This window comes from Amblyomma maculatum, chromosome 9 (assembly GCF_055883805.1).
Source record: "Amblyomma maculatum isolate TAMU_Amacu chromosome 9, ASM5588380v1, whole genome shotgun sequence".
NCBI classification, from domain to species: Eukaryota; Metazoa; Arthropoda; class Arachnida; order Ixodida; family Ixodidae; genus Amblyomma; species Amblyomma maculatum.
The window spans coordinates 23,052,991-23,076,709 of NC_139352.1; the positions used below are offsets into that span (position 1 = coordinate 23,052,991).

The 23,719-nt window shown below is 46.7% G+C and overlaps 1 protein-coding gene across 1 annotated transcript; it reads left to right on the forward strand.

The window, feature by feature from the left end:
* Window positions 1-15,270: 15,270 nt before the first annotated feature.
* Nox (NADPH oxidase) lies at window positions 15,271-21,564 on the forward strand. Its single transcript, XM_084578391.1, has 3 exons — window positions 15,271-17,241; window positions 18,844-19,208; window positions 20,769-21,564. The coding sequence occupies exons 1-3, from the start codon at window positions 15,556-15,558 to the stop codon at window positions 21,253-21,255; spliced, it is 2,538 nt and encodes an 845-aa protein (XP_084434517.1). The 5' UTR covers window positions 15,271-15,555; the 3' UTR covers window positions 21,256-21,564.
* Window positions 21,565-23,719: the final 2,155 nt, after the last annotated feature.

Here is a 23,719-nt window from a genome sequence, read left to right on the forward strand (position 1 = left end):
GCGGCGTTTGCCTCCGCATTGCCCCCTGATTCGTCCGAGTGACCTGGGATCCAGTGAATAGCGATAGTTCTGGTCGCGAGTTGATGGCGCTTAAGGAGGCGCTGTATGGCCGTAGCTGTTGCATCTTGTGAACCCGGAGTAGCGATTTCCTTGTAAGCTTCATAGGAATCAGTAAGAATACGTATTGAACCAGTTCCGGTGCAAGGCACTCCTGACAAGGCTCCCCAAATCGCGAGGAGTTCAGCATGAAGAGGGGTACCTTGAGGTATGTGGCAGGCATAAGCGCCTGAAAGGGAAGGGTTGTCATCGCATACCCAGCCCATAGATGCAAATTCACTTGTAATCGATACGTTGGTGTATATGTCAGTCGTATCAGGGATTCGCTCTTGTCGGTGATGGGCAGCGAGGAGCTCCCGGGGAATGACAAAATCGCGGTTTATAGGTCGGCGATGGAGGCGTGTGACTACTGGAATTTCCCAAGGGGGAAGAGATGCATATAGGGCTGGTGTTCTGTCGTTACGCTGTTCATCCCAGGCCAGCAGGCGACGCCCTTGGACAGTTCTCTAGACGTATTCGATGACGCGTCTGTGACTCGGTAACGATGGTAGTGAGCGGTGGAAGAGCATCCAAACGCTCAAGTTCGGCTATAGAGTGTGCTTAGGTAGACCGGTAATAGTGCGTAGTGTTGCGCGATGAAGGCGTTCGACCTTAGCGAAGTCAGTCTTCGACAGTTGGAGGACGGGTGTGCCATAGAGGATTTTTCCGACCGCCGCTGCACGGGCCATCGCACGGCAGGCATGTTGCCGCGCACCGCCGTGCCGGTTGGACAGGCGACGAATAGTGTGTAGCAGTGCTGGCCAAAGGCATTGTAGCTGACGAACCCATTTCTGGGGACTGTTGCAGCTTGAGATGGGCAGGCCAAGAATACGGATTTGCCCATTTAAGGAGGTGATGGTGTTGCCTCCGATGTGAAGATGGATCTGCATACTGGGGTTGGTTTTATGTTTTCCGTCGATACTAATCAATTCTGTTTTATGTGGTGCGAGTTCGAGGCCAATTTTGGTTAGTGTATCTTGAAGACAAAGAAGGACCGCCTGAAGTTCAGTCTGCATAGAATATTTGTCTACGTAATCCGCTGCCTCAGTCCAGACGGTAATATCATCGGCATATATAGCGAATCTTGCGCTTGTGCTGATTTCCAGATTCTCGCCGACGCGTGTCATGGCCAAGTTGAACAATATCGGTCTGAGAATGGAGTCCTGAGGTACACCCCTATCCAAGTAATAGGTTTTGGGCACCCATCCCGGAGCTTTGCCATGTAGCTGAATGGGTCTAGATGTCAAAAAATTGCGGATACAGATTTGGGCACGAGTATTAGGAAAGCGTTTGGCGAGTTCCTTCAGGATAACCTCATGGCGAACATTGTCAAATGCTTTGTGTATATCGACAGTCAGGAGCTGTCAGGTAACGCTTTACGATGAGCTCTATTCAGAACTCTTCGCAAAAGCCAAAGACAGCCATGCGTTCCGAGGTTAGGGCGGAAGCCGGCTTGAGCTGGATGAAATCCAGGACTGACGTATTCAATGTAGTGACTAATTAGGGTATGCAGCAGGCGCTCGATGAGTTTACACAGACGTGAAGTCAGGGCGATTGGACGCAAATTACTAGGAAGTCGAAGGTTTTTTTCCAGGTTTAGGGATAGGAAGAATAGGAGAAAGCTTGAGATTATCCGGTACCATTCCGGTCTCCCAGTAAGAATTAATGATGTCGAGAAAGGCATCCTGGGCTGCCGAGTCAAGATTGCGATGCTCCTGCCAACTGACTCGGTCATTTGCCCGGGTGTGGCGCCCGGGTGTGGCGCGAGCTCGGCCTCTTCTGAGGGCTGTTTGCAGTTCTCCCTTTGAGAATGGGCGATCTAGGTCTGGATCAGGGTATCTGACTAAAAATGGAAACTGCTGGTGGAGGCGTTAGGCTGCAGTGTGGGAAAAAGGTGCGTATAACTTCATCTTCAATATCAGCCGGGTTGCCATTGAGAAGGAGCTCGGCGAGAGGTGGGGCCCCGCGTGCCTTTCCATTTAGGCCAGGAAAGATGCGCCAAAATTGTGATAGGCCCGGTACTTGTCCAAGATGGTCACATGTACAGTGCCAAGCCTCACTTTGCAGATGGAGCTGGTATGCCCGGATAAGCTTCAATTGTCGTCGAAGAAGCACGAGATCTTTGTGACGTTTTCCGCGTGTCCGAAAACTTTGCGTGAGGTGATCTGCGAAACGCCTAAGGTTAGCCAGGTGAGCATCCATGCCAACTGTGCAATCTACACAGGGAATATATTCCAGAGCTTGAGTGCGGGCATCTTGGAGTACAGACAGGAAGGAGTCAATATCCGAGAAGAGGGTCGTAGTATTAGCACGAAATTTGCCCCAGTTGAAAAACGAACGTTTTGTCCGAACGCGAAGATATTTACGATTGAGAGTGAGCAAGATGGGCAAGTGATCACTACCCCAAGAATTAGAAAGCACTTCCCAGTGCCGAAGAAGACGCGGTGATGAGATTGTGGTGAGGGGCGGGGTACGTGCATGTTAGCTCGCGATAAAAGTTTGTTATCTCCGCGTATGTGCGCGGCGCCTCGACAGGCGCGTCCGTTCCCGATAGATCTCCCGTCTCCCGGTCGGTTAAGCCTCGGGCTAGACGGTCGACCCCTTCGTTTCCGGAGTTACCCGCGTGAGCCAGAACCCATACGAGATTGATGTTGTGATTGAGAGATTGGTTGCGCAGAATTCGCGCCGTGAGTGCGCTTACAGAATTTTTGGCGAAATTAGAAACGGACGGCGAGACGCGGTTTCTGCGGCGCTGGCACACGCGCTTCTATGTTGTACGGGGTAGCCGACTGGAGATGCCTGTCGTCCTTTATTAGAACCCTTTCCGTTTATACTGTTTTCCGCTCTAGAGTTGGGGAATCATGTTTCTTTTAGTTTATTATGTATATGTAACCTATAGTGTCTTGTATAGTGCTTTGGGTTGTGAGTAGTATGTATGTATGTATGTATGTATGTATGTATGTATGTATGTATGTATGTATGTATGTATGTATGTATGTATGTATGTATGTATGTATGTATGTATGTATGTATGTATGTATGTATGTATGTATGTATGTATGTATGTATGTATGTATGTATGTATGTATGTATGTATGTATGTATGTATGTATGTATGTATGTATGTATGTATGCATGTATGTATGTATGTATGTATGTATGTATGTATGTATGTATGTATGTATGTATGTATGTATGTATGTATGTATGTATGTATGTATGTATGTATGTATGTATGTATGTATGTATGTATGTATGCACTCAATAAATTCTCTTTATGTTAGCACAACCAGGAGTCAGAGTCGCTGAAATAGTCGCTGGAAGCGAAGCCACGAATTGAGCGGGTGTCCCTGCGTCTTTCACCTTAGGGGCATCCCGTGACTTTGTCGCCATGGCATTTGCAACGCCGTACAATCCATCGAAGACTTTGGTCTTTGATATAGGTGTCCTTGCGGCGACCAGTCCCGATACCGTCGTTGATTCGGCGGCCTCAATAGTGGGTTTAACTGAAGTCTACTGTGTACATCATATGGGCGCCCAGTTCTTTAAAGTGACAGTGAAGAGCATGGCTTAGATGAGTCTAGTCGTCGTCGCCGGCTGCCTCGTCATCGGCAGCGAGCGTATACCAATTGTTGCTGTTGGACCACAAGTGACCACTGTGGCCTGCCTGTTTCTGCCGTCGTACGTTTCAGTCGAAACCATCGTCCAGGTCCTGAGCCAACATGACAAAGCCCTCCTGTCGGTCACTGCGGGCCAGATGGTCTCCCGTAAGGGTGTTCTGAATGGGACGCGGTATGTGCGGATGTTGATGTCTGCCACGTCACCAGTACCCAACTACCTACGCGTCGCTGGTCCTCGCATTACCTTCGACTACCGAGGTATGCAGCGTTTTTGCCGGAGGCGCGGCTCCTCGGACCATTTTCGGGCCTGTGCACAGCGCTTTTTTGTGGATGCTGCGATGTGTATAGTCACGAAGGCGAAGGTTGTGCCCTGCCCTGCCGACGCTGTTGCTATGACCACCTGATGGTGACATGCCCTGTGACCCGCCGTTCCTATTCGGATGCGGCGGCAAGTGCGTTTCCCCCGATTACATCCGTGAAGTTATACAGTGCCAGCCCTCTCTGCCAAGCCAGCTGAGTCGCGAAAGGGCAGAAGGAGGTGCAAGTAGACTTTGTGGAGGGCGCCACATCAGAAACAGTGCTGAGTTCTACTGCTAGTATACCGGCGGAAGAAACGACCAGCAGTAGTGACGTGGCGTTTGACAAGCATACGGCCGGTCCAACCGAGCCTGTGGTTGCATGCGCGACCGCGGCTGACACCGCAGTGGAACCTGGATCCTCGGGTGAGCCTTCTGCTATCGAAGTAGTTCCTTGCACATCATCTCCGGAACCTCTGTACACGTCTAAAGTCCTTGGCGTCCAGGCCAAGCATGGAGTTTGGGAAAACAAGCTGCAGTTGGCGTCCAAGGCTTTGGCACCACCAAAACCCGCGGTGCCCTCGGAACGCCGGCTGGTCGTGCCATGAAGCGTACGGTGACCCCCGCAACTGCTGGCGCCTCAGAGATTTGTAGAGCCTTTCAGAAGCAAACGAGACAGGTGAGGAAGCTACCGGCATTACGAAAGGATTTAAAGGAGGAATCCGTGGGTGTAAACTAGGAACGGGATGTGGACGATTCCAGCGGCTCTTTCAGCCTTTGTGTCAGACACTCCCCTATGCTTTCTAACGCCCGTTGCACAGTTACCTGTGCACTGTAGAATGCTTCTCCCAACTAAACCGCGATATCGTCACAGTTCAAATTTCGGACAGATATTACATTTTGGCGTTAGTATTTTTCAATACCAAATATGTATGAGGTACATGCTTGATTAGTTTAGAAGTCCCATTGTATGCGGCGGCGGCGATGCAAGAAGAGCCGCTGTACCGGCATCGTCGCCGCCGCATACAATGGGAACATCCGACTTCTTCTGATCTAATCAGGCAAATTCCCCAAACAGATTTGATATTAAAAATACTACCACCAAATTGCCATTTCTGTGCGAAATTGAGATGCGAGGATACCGCGGTTTAGTTGGGAGAAGCATTCTACAGCTCGCCGGTAATTGTGCAACACGCTATGCACTCAGCGAATGTGACATGGACAGGCGAGACGGGAACAAGCGATGTGTTTTGCCGTCCTGAGGATCGGAAATGGCATGAGAAATTCGCCCGGAGGATCATCCTCCCAAGAAGTCCCGTCCTTCGTCTGGAGGAGTGGGCAGTCCCGCTTAATGTGAGCGTAAAGTACCTTCGTGGTGCCACCACAGGTCGTGCATCTGCCTTATTGGCTTCCTGAACGCAATACCCGTTATGACATCAGGTCTCAAAATTCTTTAATTTAGTCTCGTCAACCGGACTCGGGAGATGGCTCGGGTACACGGCTTCATGGACTTAGTGGGCTGCCCACCTAGGGCTGAAATTTCACGTCCGCTCCGAATAAATGTTTGTCTGTCTCTCTCTTTCCCCAGGGGTTTCGGAGCAAACGGAAGCAGACAGAAATCGTAGGTTTGCTTTAAAACACAGTGTGATATCATTTGTCTACAGGAAACAAATTTTAGTACTCTTTCCAATGTATTGGTTTTCAAGCGCCAGTTTCATTTGGAGTGCTTGTTTTTCTTCGGCACTTCGCGCTCGAGTAGCGTAGGAATTGTGGGGCTAAACAGATCCATTTTACTCTACAATAACTACACATAGGATGAGTTAGGGCGTGTGCTAGCGTTCGATTGTTCATTGTCGGCTATGAGGCTGCGCATCTTGTGCTTTTATGAACCGACGGATGCAAGCCTTACAAATAACTTCTTTAAAGGGTTGGATGTTTACTTTCTGGATGGCCGCCACGTAATAACAGTGGGCGATTTTAATTCTGTCATAGATTCACACGTAGGTATTCAAGACTTTGGTCGAGGATGACCGATTTGGAACGTAGTAGTGCCCCCAAAATAAAACGGAGCGCACAAACGAACAACACTTTGTTTAGCAGCGCGCCCTGTAAGCGGGTGCGTATGTGTATAGCTTGGATGCGTGTGGGTTACCCGGATGTTCAGATTCACAGTTTTAGTGTTCGCCTCGTCAAAAGCAAAAATGAAGGTGATCGCTTTTCCCCCAAATCCGTGCTCCGATTTATTTTGTGGGCACTGGTACGTGAACTGCAACGTCTGGTTCAGAACCTTGCGCTTATTGATGCGCACGAACTCATACATGGGCCGCGTTTCTGCTGGACATGGTGTCGTGTTTCATCGGCGGGCAGGCTAGACTGTGCATATGTGCCGCAGTCCCTTTCTATATGTGTGACGGCTATGGAGGTTCTGGCCTTGCCTTAGATGCCGATTCACATTTATGACCACCGGCCAGGATTGCTCCCTTTCTCCTTTAGCAGAGCTGGCTCATTTCGTCCATGGCATTTTTATGTGCACGTACTTCATGACTCGCGTCCGCGTGAGAGCTTGTCACTAGCTTTGCGCACCTCGCTTAGTGATAGTGCTGAAAATGAGTGGGATATGCTCAAATTAATTTGACACATGCGCAGTTCGGTAGACGGTCGCGCACTTAGGCGTCGCGTGTCTCAGGAGCTGGCACATACGGCTGCGAAACTTCGAATAGCGTACAGGGCGGGTTGGCATTCCCCTGTGATGCATGCCTGGTGTGACGGTTACATAGCCGGTATCAGTGCCATTGGGGCATTATTGGAGCATCGTCCCTTTCAGCGGCTCCCTGGCGTGGGAGGCGTAGTCCATCTGCACATCCCGAGGTGCTTCGAGTTTCGCGGGAAACCTACATCCGTAGCTCAGCGTTGAGTGGAGCGCTCCCCTCTTCGTCCCATCAGACTCGTGACTGTATGCGGTTCTTGACGCACTTTAAAGAAATGGCGTCTTCGGATATCACGATTGATGTAGGGGCTGTAGAGACATATCCAATGTTAGCTGGGTTATCGCTAGTGGGCCCTGAGATGCACGATGCGCTTTGCGCACTTCCCCCTTTGGAGGAGGAGGAGGAGGAGGAGGAGGGGAATGAGGAGGAAAGGCAGGGAGGTTAACCAGTAAAAGCAACCGGTTTGCTACCCTGCACTGGGGGAAGGGGATGAGTGGATATATGTGAGAGAGGGATAGTTGAAGTTAATACAGTCACATAACAGACACGCCACATCACATCACGTTACAGTCATGTCATATCAAACTCATAGTCTTTCGATTAGACCTGTGCTTCACATAAAGCGCAGCAGTGCCTGGGAGGCCTTCGCCGCAGATGATCGCCGTGGCCAGGGACCTAAAATCTTAGTTTCACTCAATGGGCGTCCATCTAGATGCTCCAGCAAACGGCACAGACACTGCCTATCCTCTTCCCTCTTTGGAAGAGGTCAAGACAGCCTTAGCGTCAATGAAACGCGGGTCAGCGCCTGGGTCTGATGGGCGCCCTGTAGAATTTTGTTTAGGTTTCTGGGACTTTGTCGGTCCAGTACTGAACAATGTTCTTCGCCAGTGTTTCCCACATTGAGATTTTCCGGCCAGTTTTCGGAGAGGGCGAATAATTTTGATCCCAAGGCATGATCCTGAGTCATCTCGTCCAGAGGAGAGGAGGCCGATCACGCTTCTAAACGTATACTAAACGTAGCCCTCGCAGCTATTGTTGTTCGACGCTTGAGGGGTGTGATGGCCTCCCGCATTGATTTCCATCAGGGGTGCTCTGTTCCTGGCAGGGAAACAGCTAGCTTGTCGTATACCAATCGTGATATTATTGATTACACAGAGACGCTTAGTTAGTGGTAGCCTTGTTTCTTTAGATCAAAAACAATTTTTTGATCGGCTAGAACATGGCTACATTTTCGGTGTTCTGGACGCTTTTAAGTTTCCGGAAAATTATATATGTTTAATTAAAGGTATCTATGATGGCATTCAAAGTACACTGGCGATAGATGGGTGGGAAAGTGCCCCTTTCCATGTGACTCGCGGTGTCCGACAAGGTTGTCTCCTCTCGCGTCTTTTGTTTGCTCTAAGCTTAGCGTCTTATTCGATGGCTATCATTGCAGACCAAAGTATCCGTGGCCTTCCTCTCCCAAGGTGTCAGACGGTGCGAGTTACTGCTTACGCAGATGACATTACGTTGTATCTGTGTGATGAAGCGAGCCTGTAGAGCTGCCTTAATCTTTTTGACAGATTCGGCAAGGTGTCTGGAGTTGCTTTAAATTTTGACAAAAGTAAATATCTTTTATTGGCAGGCCAGAAGCACACTTCAATGATGCCCTAAACATTACACACAGCGGCATAATCCACTTCCTTGGCATTGGTTATGACGCACGTGAGATGGCATATTTGGTATGGAGCTCTATCTTAGACAAGGTGGGCAGCAAGGTGGCAACGGCTAGTGCTTTTGAACTATCCATGATGGAGAAACGCTACCTTGTCCACACTGTTTTCTGCAGCCGAATATGGTACCTCGCACATGTAACGTATCCTCCTCTCAGGGTTTTACGTTCCCTTCAGTCTTTTGTGAGCTCATTTTTTTTAGCAGGGTGGACGGAACTGGTATGCCGTGCGGCACTCGGCCAGCCACGTTTGAAGGGTGGGTTGGCCTTCCCTTCTTTGTCTGTCTGCTGCCAGCTGCTGGCTCTGCGTTCTTTTCTGCGTTTGCGGCAAGGAGATGAGTGCCCAGCGCAGGTGCTCACCTACTATTTTTTAGGCACAAGTGTTAGGGAGCTTTTCCCTGACATACCACTCAACAGGGAACCTCAGGCTTTCCGGATGCCTGTTTTTTATTCGTGTGTGGTGGCATTTCGGCGCCACGCCTGCCATATCTGCCCGGATTTAGACATCTCGGCGAACAGAGTAGTAGAGTCAATGGCAACTTTATTTCTTCTGCTAGTACCTGGAGAACGCATGCGAAGGGCAGATTACATTTCTTGGTTAACACACAGACCATCGTTTCTGCCAGAGCATTTACGTGACTTCATGTGGCTCTTGGGCTCTTTCTACACGAGACCGGCTGCAACGATGCAGCATTGTGTGGACAGCACAGTTCCCCAACTGCTCACTTCAAGAATCTATCGTCACACGGCCCAGCAATGCGTCGTTGCTCGTGTTTTTTGGAGGGCAGTTCATGCCGGTTTCAGAAGTCTTGTCATCAATCGATTTCAGATGAATGGTAGATGTCCTTGCGGTTGCTTTGCAAGATTGGTGATTGTAGCGGGCGCTTTCGCGTTATGGCGCAATCGTTGTGAGGCTGTCGCCGCAAGCCGGCGCCGACGTGCGCTTTTCCCGGTCCTGGCGCGTCTGCGAAAGGAAATAGTAAACTTTCTGACTGAGGAATTTTTATATTATGGGGAGCGAGAGTTCCTTCGCCAATGGTCTTGTCGTTTCGTTTCCTGTCGGATGGACGTGTCCGGGTGGTTTTCTGTTCACCTTGGTGCTTGTAATATAATGCAATATCTATATCAGTTCACAGCTGTATGCATCCCAAAACACATGTGGAATACACACTGTGCATGCGATTGCTGTATATGTTTGTACCTATACTTATTTGTCAAATAATTTTACACAGTGTATAATTTCGTTTATATTGTCATCCAAAATTGTATATATCATCCTTACAAGCAGCCGATTATTATTTGTTTTTGAAATGTAAATAGTGAATTTTGATATATTTCCTCGACATGAGGTATGTTATGTGCGGTGTGTCCTGTTCTCAACCGTGTAGGTACGTTTTTCATCTTGGTCATTCGTCATCACACATGTCAGTGTATAGTGTCTAATAAACATTTTTCAATTTTGTCTAATAGACATGCCTCCCCTCGTGACGTTCACTGCATCCAAAACCTTGCACAGACCACTGTAACAGCGTTGTTTTGCCAAGTGCTTGCACAACCGTGTTCCTGTTTTAGATAGGAAACTATAGCGCCCACAATAGTTTTAGTACTGCGTACGTAAGCATATGCAGAACCCTTGCGTACATACGTAGGTGGTCTGAGTGCTGCTTACTGCGCATGCGTGATACGCTGCTCGATTCTTGTGTACTGAGTATACGTTGCGTGCGTACGCAGAAATGCCTACGTCTGCGTGCGTTCGCTATACACTCTGCGTGTTGCTCTCGTTGTGCATGAGAAAGCGCGATACACGTTTGGCTATATGGCCGCATGCTAAGCAGCAAACACGCTGCACGTTCGTTTATTTTTTTATTGCAGACGATTTGGCATTTCTCGAGAAGTAAGCACTTGCAATTCATTTGCTGCTCCGCCGTAGAGGGCGTGAATCGCAAATTGCGCCTTATGCGACGCACAAGTTGTTTTCTATGCCGGCACTGCGCGAAGGCTTAAATTTCTAGCTGGTGTACTTCATCGCCAGGATCGCTGAAACCTGAAGCAGTAAGTACCAAGTTTCCTTTATGCCTTACACATATCGACCAACTCCGAGTTTAGAAACCAAGAGGGCTCTCGCGACGCTGCCGCTGACTGGGGGTGCGAAGTAAGCTTACCACCCATGAGAATACGTGGAAGCGAGATTTCAAAGCCGTGCTTTATTTTTTCACGGCGTACCTATGATGTCGTGTTTTGGTACTGAGCGACAAATATTCTAGAACAAACTGTGCAAATACAAAGCGCCATTTCAAAGGCGGAGTATTTATGTAACACCGCGAGACTTGTATGGGTGCGAGTTGAGAGGGCGACCCTTGAAAACATGTAAACACAACTTACCGCAGTATCTTTCTCCTTTAGTACAGCATCAGTGGAGGCTGCCGATAATAAAAACTTGGCGAGTGCTTTGAATAAATGTGTGACAAAGTTTGCTATGTCATTCCGGTGGTAATTTATGTATAAACACCGCTAAAATATGTGTCGTAAGGCTGTACATACCACCTACAGGCTCATTATGCGCTGAGTGCTTCTTCCAATCGCGCAAGCTTCTTGTGTCAAGGGAGTGTCATTGTCGTCATGAACAGGGAGGTCAACAGGGAGGTCAACTACGAGAAAAGTTATGGCGTCTTATAAATCTTAAAGTTATTTAAGTGGCGCGAACTTCATTTGACAGAAAAGTTACGGGGACACTTAAGCTCCGCCTCAAGGCTATGACGCGATAGCTGCAGCCAGACACAGAGAGCCCCCTTTAACTAAGCCGTTCGAATATGTCCGCGTGGTCCAGGGGTAACACGAATGCAAGGGTCTTGGCAGGTTGATTCTGATATCACTCTCCCATTACAAAGGCGAGGCCCGAGTTGGCAGCTCCTGCTGAACGTAACGTCAGGTGACCCTGCGTCCAGTCAGTGTGCGGCCATGTCAGCTACCAGATACCGCTTGCCAGCGCCATGCTCATAAAACGCCGGATTTCCTGGTGAGAGGGGTCTTTAACGCTGCCGTGTTAAAACTAAGACGCCTCTATATGCATGAGGCGAAAATTTCAGCGTCGATTTTAAGGTAGCCAGAATTTTGTGTTCTCATTAGCAGCAATAGATTAGAGCTGTGCAAGGGCTCGGGCTGGCCAGAAAGCCCGTACCCGGCCCGGCCCGCGGGCCGGGCTCGGGCCGCTCGGAAGCCCTCTTTCTCGAGCTTGGGCCGTGCCGAGCTCAGGCCCTTTCAAAGTTCGTCCGGGCTCGGGTCTGTAGCGCCGGGCCTGGGCCGAGCTCGGGCTCAAACGTCGGCCCGTGGACACTTTTACAATAGATTTCTTCTGGTAGGTGGCATGATCTATGAGGTAGGCATGCCGTAGCTCAGGAGTTCTGAATATTTTGACCACCTGGAATCGAGGTACAGGAAGCGGAGCGTTTTTGCAGACAATTATCGTCCCGAAGATCTCAGAATGGTCAAGCAGAACGGTTACGTCCAAACCACAGAAACTGTTTATTGCCCGACGGCAATAAACAATGTTCTATAAAAATAATTGCCAGCCATTGTGAATTCGAAGGCGCCTTTCGAGCACGTGACCTCACAGGTAAAAAAAAGAAAGAACAGGTGCTAAATGTGTGAAATGACGTTTCTGTATCCGGAAAGAACACGTGAGCTGGAAAAAAAATTAGTTTGGGTAAGGTGGGAGTCCAACACAGGACGGCCGATTGTGATGCGAGTTGCCCCCAATGAACGTTGGTTCTAGCTGAATAATTGTGGACGAAGTGAAACCGAAATGCACTTAGTAGTGGCTATATAGCGGCAGTCAAAATAAGAAAATAAGGTAACCAAAAGAAGAAAGAGAAGTTATAATGAGACTTTCATGCCTTTACAGCACGGAAGTAGCATTAAATGCCTTTCCTAGACTTTTGTTATTACAACCTTTTTCTTGAAAACATGAGAGAAATACCCCAATAAGACCTTTGCCGGTGGATTGAACGAGAAGGAGGACACTGCCTTTAACAGTGCATAATGATTAGAACAATATTTACCTAAATTTAACCAATTGAAATGTTTCTATGTTCACGCGGAACATTATATTGAGAAATTGAAGGCCGTCATGTCAGCATCAGAAGCGAGCACTTCCTTGAATTTTCTAAATCTCTAATGTGATTTCAAATAGCGGATCTAGAATAACCAGAAATCTTGCTGAGTTGACTTTCACGCATAAGTAAGTTTATAAAATGGCATTACTACGCCTGGTATATTTGTAGCCACAATGTTCCGACATATTAAACAGTCAAATACAAAAACGACGTCTGCAATAGCTGCACGAAAAATGCAAGCTACATTTTCTAGATGTGCAATGCCTGAAAGCGAAACCAACGAGCTGTCAGATGCGTATTTTTGCTGTTTTATATTGGAGGCAAATTACAAATTAAGAAATTTAGAAAGGAGACTCACTTTTAATGTTGATGACCTAGTAAAAGGAAAAGTTCATGAGGTATTTTTCTTACTTTTAGTCACATAATCACTCTTTATTACATGCATGATATCTGCCTTCATGTACAGCTCACCTGTCTTGATGGCACAAACGTCTCTCCCAGGTTTTCGAGCAAAAGCTTTTCAACTTAAACAAAAGTGGAATACTTCACTATAGCGTCTCTCAAAGCCGGAGTCGCTTTGGGGTGTTAACCCCATAAACCAAACCAAAACTAGTATAGAGTGCCTACAACAAAGACTTTGTTACGCTAATCCAAAAATGGAATTTTCAACTGTGACGTACCTTTCTTTACTGTTCGCACCCGCGCCATGAGCACTCGAGTTTCTCAAAGTCAAGAGTTCAAGTTTAGAGAAATGCGAATTGTATTCTTTGAAATCAAAATCAAAGCCAAATGAAGTAGTGACGGAAGCGAAAACAGATGCAAATCGACTATTCTGATAAGCAGTCTCTATAAAAAGAAATAATCGTCGAAAACAAAGTCGCTGCAGTGCACAGCGATGCAATAACATATGGTGTTATCTATGAGTGCCTAAAAATGCAACAAAAATGTTTTTACTAGAGGGTACAAGGTGTCTGGTTATATCATTTCTCAAAACATCCTGGTGAAACTGATGGATGACAACAGCGGGTGTTCTATCTTTGGGTAGAGGAAAAAAGAAAGAAGAGCTCCGTCAAAGTCATGTGCTCGAAGATGAGGCGGGGCCTCTGTGCTGAGCTTTCTGAGTCCACCCGAACCCTGAAGTGTCATCAGTTTTTGGAGGCTATACATACGCGTATGGAACATAGAGACTTTATTAGACAGAGTCGCACCCCGTTGGGTGTAAGCCGCTCGAGTCAAACCTTGAACCTATGGCGGCAATATCATGTACAGCATCGCAGTAAGTCATGGCATGTAAACAGGTGTCAAATGCCTTATTTTCCCAAATTATTTTTAATATCCGTAAAGTATTCGAAAGCTAGAACAAATACTCATATGTTTCCAATAAATCTGAATGCGCCTTATTTGATTTATTCACCAAATCGAATAGGACGAAATTTGATTCCCCACTGCCAAATTTCTTACATTATGACTTCTATAGTGAAATCACTCTGTCCCGCACTGCAATCGGCATGTCATAACATGGAGCCGGGACGTTATGTACTATGTCGGAATGATTTGCGGCTTTCAAGCAACACCGAGAAAAACTCCTGATGATTAGTCTCAGCAAAAATAACAATTTCTTTATTGTGTCATACTCTGAAAGGTAGTTCAGGAGCAAAGCAAGTAATTATTGCTTGATATTGGAGCTGAAAACTAAATATACCTTCTGCCTTTGCGACTGGATTCAAGTTGGCACATTAAGAGCACAGAGACGCGGCACTTGTGGATAGAAAATGCTTACCTTCGGGTGTCCTTGAAAACAAAAATAAATGTTTAAATTACCAGCTTCTTTCGTCTCAACTCGAGCTATAGCAGCAATACCTTTATTAAAATTTATATTTTTCTAACATATGAAATGCTCGTTTTTATTTCAAATAGCCTTTTGTTCTGTCCACTTCGGTATTTATTTGGTATAGGAATGTAGACGAGCTTCAATCTGACCTCAGTGTACCGTTAGGACCAGGGGTTTATTGGACGCGTGCGTACCTTTCCGGTATCTGTGTTCCCTTCACAGACATTCAGTGCTTCCTTTATTGCTTCAGGACAGTGCGGAAAACTAGACCACACTGGTGCATATGCCTCCGTTTTGCTTAAATCAGTTCTCCGTCTTCCTCGGTCTATCGTTAAACTCGCGTAGGGGCGTCGACTCCGCGACGGAGGTCGCACGCTGAGAATACGTGAGCTTTATTTAGTATCGCTTTGTGAAGAAAGCAAGCTAGCCTTTATTTCTGTAACTCCGAATAGGCGGACGCTGTGAAGCTAAGTGTGTATAACACACGAGGAACGTCCATCACAGCTGTAATTTCCTGTCACAGTCGCGGATCCGGTGCGTTTATAACTTCCGCTACCGGGCAGGGCTACCGTGATTTTGAGCATATCCTTAAAGCACGTGCCGTTTGCTTGCTCGTTGTTATCTTTCTAAACAAGAACTCGCTTTGTTAGTCTCGACAACACGTGACTACTAAAGACGGCCACTAACTGGCCTGGGCCATGCGCCGCTGCACAACATCACTTTTATTAGAGTTGCATCAAACTGTTGAGCGAGCAATTCAAAGACATAAGTGAAAACAAAACAGAAAAAGGAAAAAACTAAGCTTCTTGGATTTGCAAAAACGTGTCCATTTAATCTTTGCAAAGGCGTGTGGATTACTGATATAGCGGTGGCGTTGGGAAATTCGAAAGGAAATCCGTCATGTGCAGGAGTATCAGGTGACGTTATTTATGCGCTTGCTTGGGCTGAAAACGTTCTAGTGCTTCTTGCTTCTTCCTGTGGGCTGGTACGCCTCCTTTAGACTGATTCTGTTTTCTGAATGAAACCAAGCGTGTAAAAGCTCCCTTCCTGCTTCGCAGTCGACATAGGCTACCCATGAAGACGGCATGGTGAAGAGAGTTTGGACCAGGCTTCAACTTTCGTTAGTAGAATCGTAGCAGTATTAATCAAGGAAAGTTTGTGACCTTACTGCAGGATACACCATGGATATCATTGCCAGACTACCGGAAGCAGAGTCCCCGACGGGGCTTACCTTCGAAAACCTGAGCCACTTGGAACGTGTATTCCGCGAAGCGGTTGGACCTGACCAGGAGCTGAACCGGGAGCAATTTCGGCTTATCGTCCAGTCGCATAACGCCTTCTTCGCTGAGCGCATGTTCCAACTGTTCGACACAGACAAGTCCGGGAGCATTTCGCTCGACGAATTCATCACAGCCGTCAAGCGTTTTGCCAACAAGTCGCAAGACGACAAGCTTACTTTACTATTCCAGCTGTACGACATTGACGGCGATGGTCTCATTCAGCCGCAGGAATTGCGGGACGTGATGCGGGCCTGCATGGAAGAGAATGGCCTGCAGTTCACCGAGTACGAACTGGATGAGCTCACTCGCGTCTTATTTGAGGACGCCGACCGCGATGAGACAGGCTCAATCACCTTGGATGAACTGCGGTGCCAGCTTCAAAGTCGGCCTGGACTTTATGAAAACCTAACGGTCAGTGTTGAGCGGTGGCTTCTCCCCCCGTCGGGTCGAAAATCAGGCAAGCGACCGCTCTCTTCACGATGGCCCAAGAAACTGACCAGGGACTATGTGAAGAACAATGGCGTGAGCGCTGCATTTTGCTTCTGCTTCTTCGCTCTCCAGTTGGCAGTGTTTTTTAGCCGAATGGAAGCTGAATCGCAAAAACACCATGATCTGAAGGAAAGCATTGACCGGTATTGGTTTCAAGTTCTAACCTGGCAAATGGGGGCGCTAGCAGGATTAAACCATTCTATCGATGGCCTCTTCAGTACCCAGGAAGGCGCAGAGGTGGAGTGGATGCCAGAAGCACCGACCATGGGTTTGCATAGCAATTACGAGTTGGTCGCCCGCGAGTTTGGCCAGTTGCTTAATTTTGTCTGCGCATTCACGGCTTTTCCAGTGCTGAGACACTGCATCACTTGGCTTCGGAGTCATGGCGGGGGCCGTTTCTTGCCGGTGGACAGCAGCATCTATTATCACAAGTTGACCGGCTGGTGTATCTTCGTGTACAGCGTCATTCACACCGTGGCTCACGTGTTAAACTTCGCGCGGCTTTCTAAAGGTGACTGGAATCTCTTCGTTCTCTACTTGTTCACCACGCATCACGACATCGGCTGGGTAGGCGGCACCGCCTCTTTGACCGGATGGGTTCTTGTAGGTGTCCTCACAGTAATGGTTGTCTGCTCACTGCCATGTGTGCGCAGGAGTGGACGCTTCGAAGTGTTCTACTTTAGCCATCTCCTTTACACCGTCTTCTGGGGCTTTCTCATCATTCACGCCCCTAACTTTTGGAAGTGGTTCCTCATTCCGGGTCTCTTGCTCACCACCGAGATGCTGGTGCGAGCTTGCCGTTTTTTCAGCTCCTATGGCATGACCACAGTAATGAAGGGCGTGATTCTGCCATCCAAGGTCATTCACCTCGTGCTGAAGAAGCCACCGGACTTCGACTATCACCCCGGCGACTACGTCTACCTCAACATCCCATGTCTGGCCCGGTTCGAGTGGCACCCATTCACGATCAGTAGTGCACCGGAGAAGGATGACGTCATCTGGCTGCATATTCGCTCCTTCGGAGGATGGACGAACCACCTGTACCAGTTCTTCGACAATTTCAGGAAAGAGGCGTCCGAGCTGCCACCGTCAGGCAAGGTGAGTGCACTGAAATAAATTTTGCGTATCGTTAGCGAAAGTGTTTCCAACCTGCTCTTTATATTTTTATTTCAGATTCAATAACATGCAGAGAATTAAGAAGCAGTACCTCAGAAGTGGAAACAATGGTTAATCTCAAAATGCTTGTTAGTTTTTAAAACTTTTCAGCCTTTCGTTATGCTATTGTGGGCGCGTCTTTCCAGCCATTTATTTTCCGCCAAAGAGTGTTTATTTCTATTGTTTCAAACTACTGCATCTTGCGTAGCAGAACACTTCGTGAAATATTGACTCAGCCAGACTGCTCTGTTTATAGCATGGGAGTTTGAACTTCTGGCTTTGTCAATACAGCGAAGCGCTCAAAATTGTCCTGTCAAAATTGTCCTGTTCCCTCCTCGTCCTTTGTGATTTTGAGCGCTTCGCTGTATTGACGATGAACCAACACGCCCAAACATTTTCCCTTCTGGCTTTGAACTGCTGATAATTCTTCAGAGCTTAATCGAAGCATAAAAAAACAGTGCTTGTCTAAGGAGGGCGTATACGTCCTTATCATTGGCCCTTTCAAGCTCAGTGCGAAAAAAAAAAGTTGAATCTTAGCGCCTTTGCTTCGCTAAAAGCACTATGCTTGTGTTATATACCTATTCGGCGGTGCTTACGATCAGTTAGTGTCAGCGAAGCTTGGTGCCTGATTTCAAATCACGTTTTATTTCTTAGCTCAAATTACTGTTCGAGCATTCGCGATAAGTGCGCTGACGTCTTTACCGACCCTTGGCCAAGATAAGAGGGGGTCTGGGCCATTTATTATGCTTGACACAAAGAACGCAAGAAACACGCAGACGTATGAACTAAGATAAGCATGATAAGAACTAAGATAAGTATGTTCATTTTTATTTTGAAAGAACCTTAAAGGGGTAGTCGTTTAATGTGCATATTTCCGCGCGTTAAATGCTTCTTTTTGACAAAGAAATAAACGATACTTTCAGCTCCTGTGCTTTAAAGCCGCCCTGTGCACAGGGGGCAGGAAAGGTATATTAGAGATACTGATTGTAAATTGTAGACTCGTATTCTGGAGAGGAAATACTCTGTGGCGATATTATCTAGTACTGCATCTCAATTAAAACTTTCAGGTTTAGTAAAAACCTGCGCTGGAGATTTGATACCACAGTGGATTGGTTCTTTGTGTATCCATAGTTCACTGCAGTCGTATGCTGGGCGCATAAAATACTTATCATTCTGCGCATTTTTCGATGTTAATAAGGCGTTTTTCATCGTCGTTTGCATTTCTGTATTTGTTATTTGTTGTACCCGCATCTGTCCAGTGAATTCTGCCCGTTTTTACTAAGTAAACTGCCTATTTTCATGCCAGCTGTGCTAATTCTTGGGCAATCAATAAAACAACTTCTTTATAGTTTAGGGTGCTCCCGGGGATTTTAAATGTAGCCAAGCTTCAGCTTTAAAATCATTGCAGTAATCCTTTTAGAGCTTCGATTTTCCAGTACAAGTCTGCGTGCAGCTACTATATTTATGTTGCTGTATTCGCTTTGCGGCAACCTGTGCGAAAAAAAGATACAAAAGTTGCTTTTTCTTTCTTTCTTCACCAAAAAGGTTAGCGCAGCAGATTTGCAGCTTCGCTCATTGGACGGCCTAGAGGGCGCCTACATCGACAGGAACCGGCTCAGGGACTCCGAGAGCGTGGTTCTCATGCCTCGAGGGACACAACAGAGGGACACTTGCGCATTCCTTGACTCCGGCCGTGAGCTCGAGGCCATCGTGGGTGGGGGCCTTCAGCCGGGTGCCCGCTACTCCGACTACACGAGCCTCATCATCGCAAAGAATCCGCTGACGGTGCGCATCGACGGCCCTTACGGGTCGCCGTCCAGCCACATCTTCCGCGCCCAGCACGCCGTACTCGTTGCGGCCGGCATCGGCGTCACGCCCTTTGCGAGTATACTTCAGAGCATCATGTATAGGTACGCCTGGTTTTTGCCACTTATTCAAATTTCTTTTTCAGGCAGAAACAAGTTTGACAGCGCATGCGCAATAGCGACTCATCCGCACGCCTGCTTGTTTAAGGAAATCCGAAATGGTCCGTATTGTAGCGTCGAGTGATAAAAAAAATAACGAACCGTATCTCCATTGAAAAGCTTGCCGCAGCAGCTTATTGCGTTTTATGAAATAGTCAATGCCGGCCTTTCGAAATAAAAAAGACCGTGATCGACGACGGAAAAACTTTCGTTGAATTTAAGTGATGCCCTGTGTGAAGATTTGAACGAGCCATGGAAAGAACTTAGCACTATGTTTCTTTTGTTTTGCGATTTCCTTGCTTCTAGTCTTTGACTATACCAACATTGTTACTGCGCCTGAAATAATCTCGGAGCGCTCATCATACTGCAGGTATCGAGCTTCATATTGGATGATTATTTACCCGAGGAAACGTTAGTTTAGAGAGAAATTTCTGTAGGCGGCATTCCGCATACCTAACGTAAGCTCATCATACGCGTCACTTCTGAACAGTGCCAACTGAATTAATATTGTGGGTAGTGACGTTTGCTACGATTGTGTTGAAAGTTCTTGAAAAACATATCGCGCAATATAGCACGCGCGCGCTAAGCTGACATTAAACAGCTAGTATCTATTAGAATTTGAATTGTGCACCTTTTCTACGAGTATGCGAGTATCCACTGAAATGGGAAAAAATGCTCGGTGTAATCATAGCTCTAGTATTAGGTTTTTTTACTCCCAGTGGGATATGCTGCACCTGTGCCGTTGCGGAAGATATAATCACGTGGGCTAAATTTGTGCCATTCGGATGAGCAGACATGGTCTGAACAACGTATGTGCAAGCGCTTAATGAACCTGCGAGTGGGCTCGTTAACCCGACGTCATGCACTCTAATGAAGACTCGAGCTAGTTTTCAAATGGCGCACATGCCTACGTTGTTATATGCAGCGTGATCTGAAAGCGTGGGTGGGAGCAGTGACGTCGCAGAGCTAATGTGGGGAGGTAGCCTGATGCGCTGTGTAGTTGTTTAGATTTTCTTGGCCCAAACCGGGAAAACTAAAAAGGGCAATCATTGAAATTTTAATCCTTCAATATAGGCGACCTTGAGGTACCATAAGCCATACGTAAGAGTCAAGATTGCAAAGAGTTGCACAAAATATGACAAGTCACTTATGGCTTTCTAGTCTCAATTTAAAAGATTGAACCTTTGATTGCTTGTCTAAGGACTAAAACAGTTATTACAAATTCCAGTCATTTTCCGGTTTCTGAGATGTGAAAGTTTTAGGAACTATGTTTATGACCCTGCTGCGGTGGTGCAGTGGTTGCGGCGCTCGAGTGCTGTGCGTGATCGAATCCAGGTGAAAAGCAAGGCGCCCGTGTGCTGTGCGATGTCAGTGTACGGTAAAGAACACCAGTTGATCGAAATTTCTGGAGCCCTCCAATACTGCGTCTGTCATAGCCTGACTTGCGTTGTAACGTCCCATTTATTAAGAAGTACCGAATGCTTTTCGTTTACCCTTCCGCAACAGGTACTACCAGGCGCGCTCCACCTGTCCCCAGTGCAATCACTGTTGGGTTGAGAAGCTTCCGAGTAGTGTGATGAAGCTACGCAAGGTCGACTTCATCTGGATCAACCGCACCCAGCAATCGCTGGAGTGGTTCGTTCGTTTGCTGAGCGACCTGGAAGCCGAGCAGGCCCTTCTCGGAGACGTCCTGGAACGCTTCCTCGACGTGCACATCTACATCACGTCGGCGCTCAGTCGCACAGACATGAAGGCCGTGGGGTTGCAGCTGGCCCTGGACCTGCTCCACGAGAAGGACAAACGATGTCTCATATCTGGTCTAAAGAGTCGCACCCAGCCCGGCAGGCCCGACTGGGAGAAAGTCTTCCACGGCATCAAGGAACAGAAGAAAGGCAAGGTCACAGTCTTTTACTGCGGGCCGCCCGCGCTAAGCCAGATCCTGCACGACCACTGCAACCGACACCACTTTGCTTTCCGAAAGGAGGTGTTTTGAAGCCGCCGTGCGGAAGTTGTCTGTTGACTTTTTATTGTTCAATAACACTTCAGTGCTAACTGCCAAACAATACCTGCCATGCTTTTAATGTTAATGATGTTTGTTTTTATGTATCGATGGTGTTAAGTCGGTAATAAGCGTTGCTTACAATGCACTTTTAGCTTACTTGTCGAAGTAGCTAGAAGGCATCCTATAATATATACGCGAAAGAAAAGAATTCACTGTAATACTCTGTATACTTGCCATTTTATAGGCTTCACTTGAGCTGTGGAAGTGCGCTTTAAAAAGCCAATAAACATGTTTGTTTTTAGAACATTGTCGTTTATGTTTTGCGTTTCTCCCTGGGCCTATTGCACAAAAGTCCGAAAACAAACTATTCATGACTGACAAATGTAGAAACGGTAATCTTGACATGTATAGTATGGCTGTGCATTTCCATGTTTGGAGCATTCTTAAGGTCTGATACGTAGCTCATCATGTATCTGAAAGGAAAAGGAGGTAAGAAAATGGTCGCCGCAAAAATAAAAAAGCCCTATCACCCTTCCATTAGCCAACCTTTCAGAATTCAGGCAACCACCAATAATATAAAGCCAGCATTGTGTTATGAATCATGTTAAAGCAAAGAACCTCGGGTTATGAGTCGAGGTCCCGTAGCACTTTTAGCCATTATACAGAGGTACTTTTCTTAAAATCGTCGCGTGTATGGCAAAGGTTTTCTCATGCTTTGGAAATTTCAAATTGCATTGTTCTGAAAATGCATTTCGAAAATATTGACTAAAATTGCATTGGACTGTAAGTGCTTTGGTTTCAGCTTTGTGCTAGAAAAGTTCGTTTGAGTTTTGAACAGGTATCCAGATGTTATGCTATACATATGTAGTCCCAACATATGTATAGTATAAAATCTGGATACCTGTTCAAGACTCATAGGAATTTTTGCAAATATTTGCATTTCGAATGCTTGCAAACGAGTAGTTGATAATGAGTAGACGGAGTGCCTGATTGTTTTCTCAGCACTTTTGTCTAACAGATTGCTATTGAGCAGTGCGACGGAGGTGTAAATGGAAGTTTGAGAACTAATAAGAACAGAAGAAGTAAATTCCCACCAGTTCCGCGGTGGAATATGTAGATACGTTTTTGAAAACGTAAAAGCTCAGTTCAAGATTATTTTTCCTGCTTTGTTGTCTTGAACAAAACACAAAAGCTTAAATATGACTTCCTGCGTCTTCCGAAATGCTATATTTTATAATAGAAATCGCGGTTTCGAAATATTTTATATGGGTTTCGAGACCAAACAGTGAGTTGCGGTTCCGAGAAGTCGAGAATAGATTGTGCGAGAATTATGGAACAACGACACTGGGACATGCTTGAAAACTTTGTACAAAATTGCGTAGGTTACCAGCTGCCTATGTGTTACGTGCGTCCCAGCCATCTTCATTTGTCATTATCTTTAAATTACTGCTCTTCTCCTGTGTAAAGTAGGCGGCCACTGACGCAAAAGTTGCGGATAACTTTGGTCATTCATTTGACATGCAGTAAAGACATTTTAAATACGAAACACATTCGAGAATAATTTGTTAGCATTTTCAGCCTGAACAAAAATGGTGCTCCTTTTTATTTTAGCGCTAAAGAAGGCAATGAATGACAAAAAGAATAGCGCTAACTTATATCTGAAGAGAAGAAAACGAAGACTTATTCGTTTTCTTATATCTGAAAGAAGACGAAGTCTTATTCGGAACCTGTGCCTGCAGGCGCAAAATTTTTGAGGCAATGTACTAGGCCCCGATAAACCGGGGCTTTCCCGGAATTCCAAATTAGCTCCGCTCTAAAAGAGGTGATGGAGAGCCACGGAAGCTTTGCAGATTACACTTAGCCGAGATTTAAAGGTAAGATTGACCGCTTTATTGCCTTCACGCCCTGCATGAACACGATGAGGTGCACCTCGTTCAGACGTATGGGGATCTCAGCTTTGCCTGTTTCGTTTGTTTATTTTGTGCGTGCTCATGTGTCTCATTTTGAAGTTGAAGTCCCCAAGAGATCGTGATAGGAACAGTTAGGGCGGTATCGCTTAGATGCGGTGCTACACTGGACGTGATGTCACTGATTAAAACTAATTTAGTCCGCATGCAGTAGCAGTTCAAAATAGAATAGACCCTCCGTTCTTACAAACCTTTCATGATTCAATCTGCATGCAGAAGATTACACAGTTCTTCGACCTTATCTGCGATTGAATATTACAGGAAATACTGAGAAAATACAATGTGAGATCTGATGCCCTCTGCGCTTGCTTAGTAGTTTGTCCTGTGCTCCTTCCCCGTGTGTTGGAGGTTGGTGTTCACTTTTGGAGGCATTTTCTGATTATGTTCCCGAGAGCTTTGGAGCATACTAGTGTGTTCGAAATCATTACATGTCCCTGAGCCATTTCTTGCGTGTTTGGCGACCAGACAAAAAAGTATATTTCTCAGTT

What these genes read in the sequence shown, in the direction of transcription:
- Nox (XM_084578391.1), top strand. Translation starts at nt 15,556, where the DNA reads ATGGATATCATTGCCAGACTACCGGAAGCAGAGTCCCCGACGGGGCTT. An exon ending in AGCTGCCACCGTCAGGCAAG is followed by an intron (nt 17,242 to 18,843) that starts GTGAGTGCACTG and finishes TTCACCAAAAAG; the next exon opens with GTTAGCGCAGCAGATTTGCA. An exon ending in CTTCAGAGCATCATGTATAG is followed by an intron (nt 19,209 to 20,768) that starts GTACGCCTGGTT and finishes CTTCCGCAACAG; the next exon opens with GTACTACCAGGCGCGCTCCA.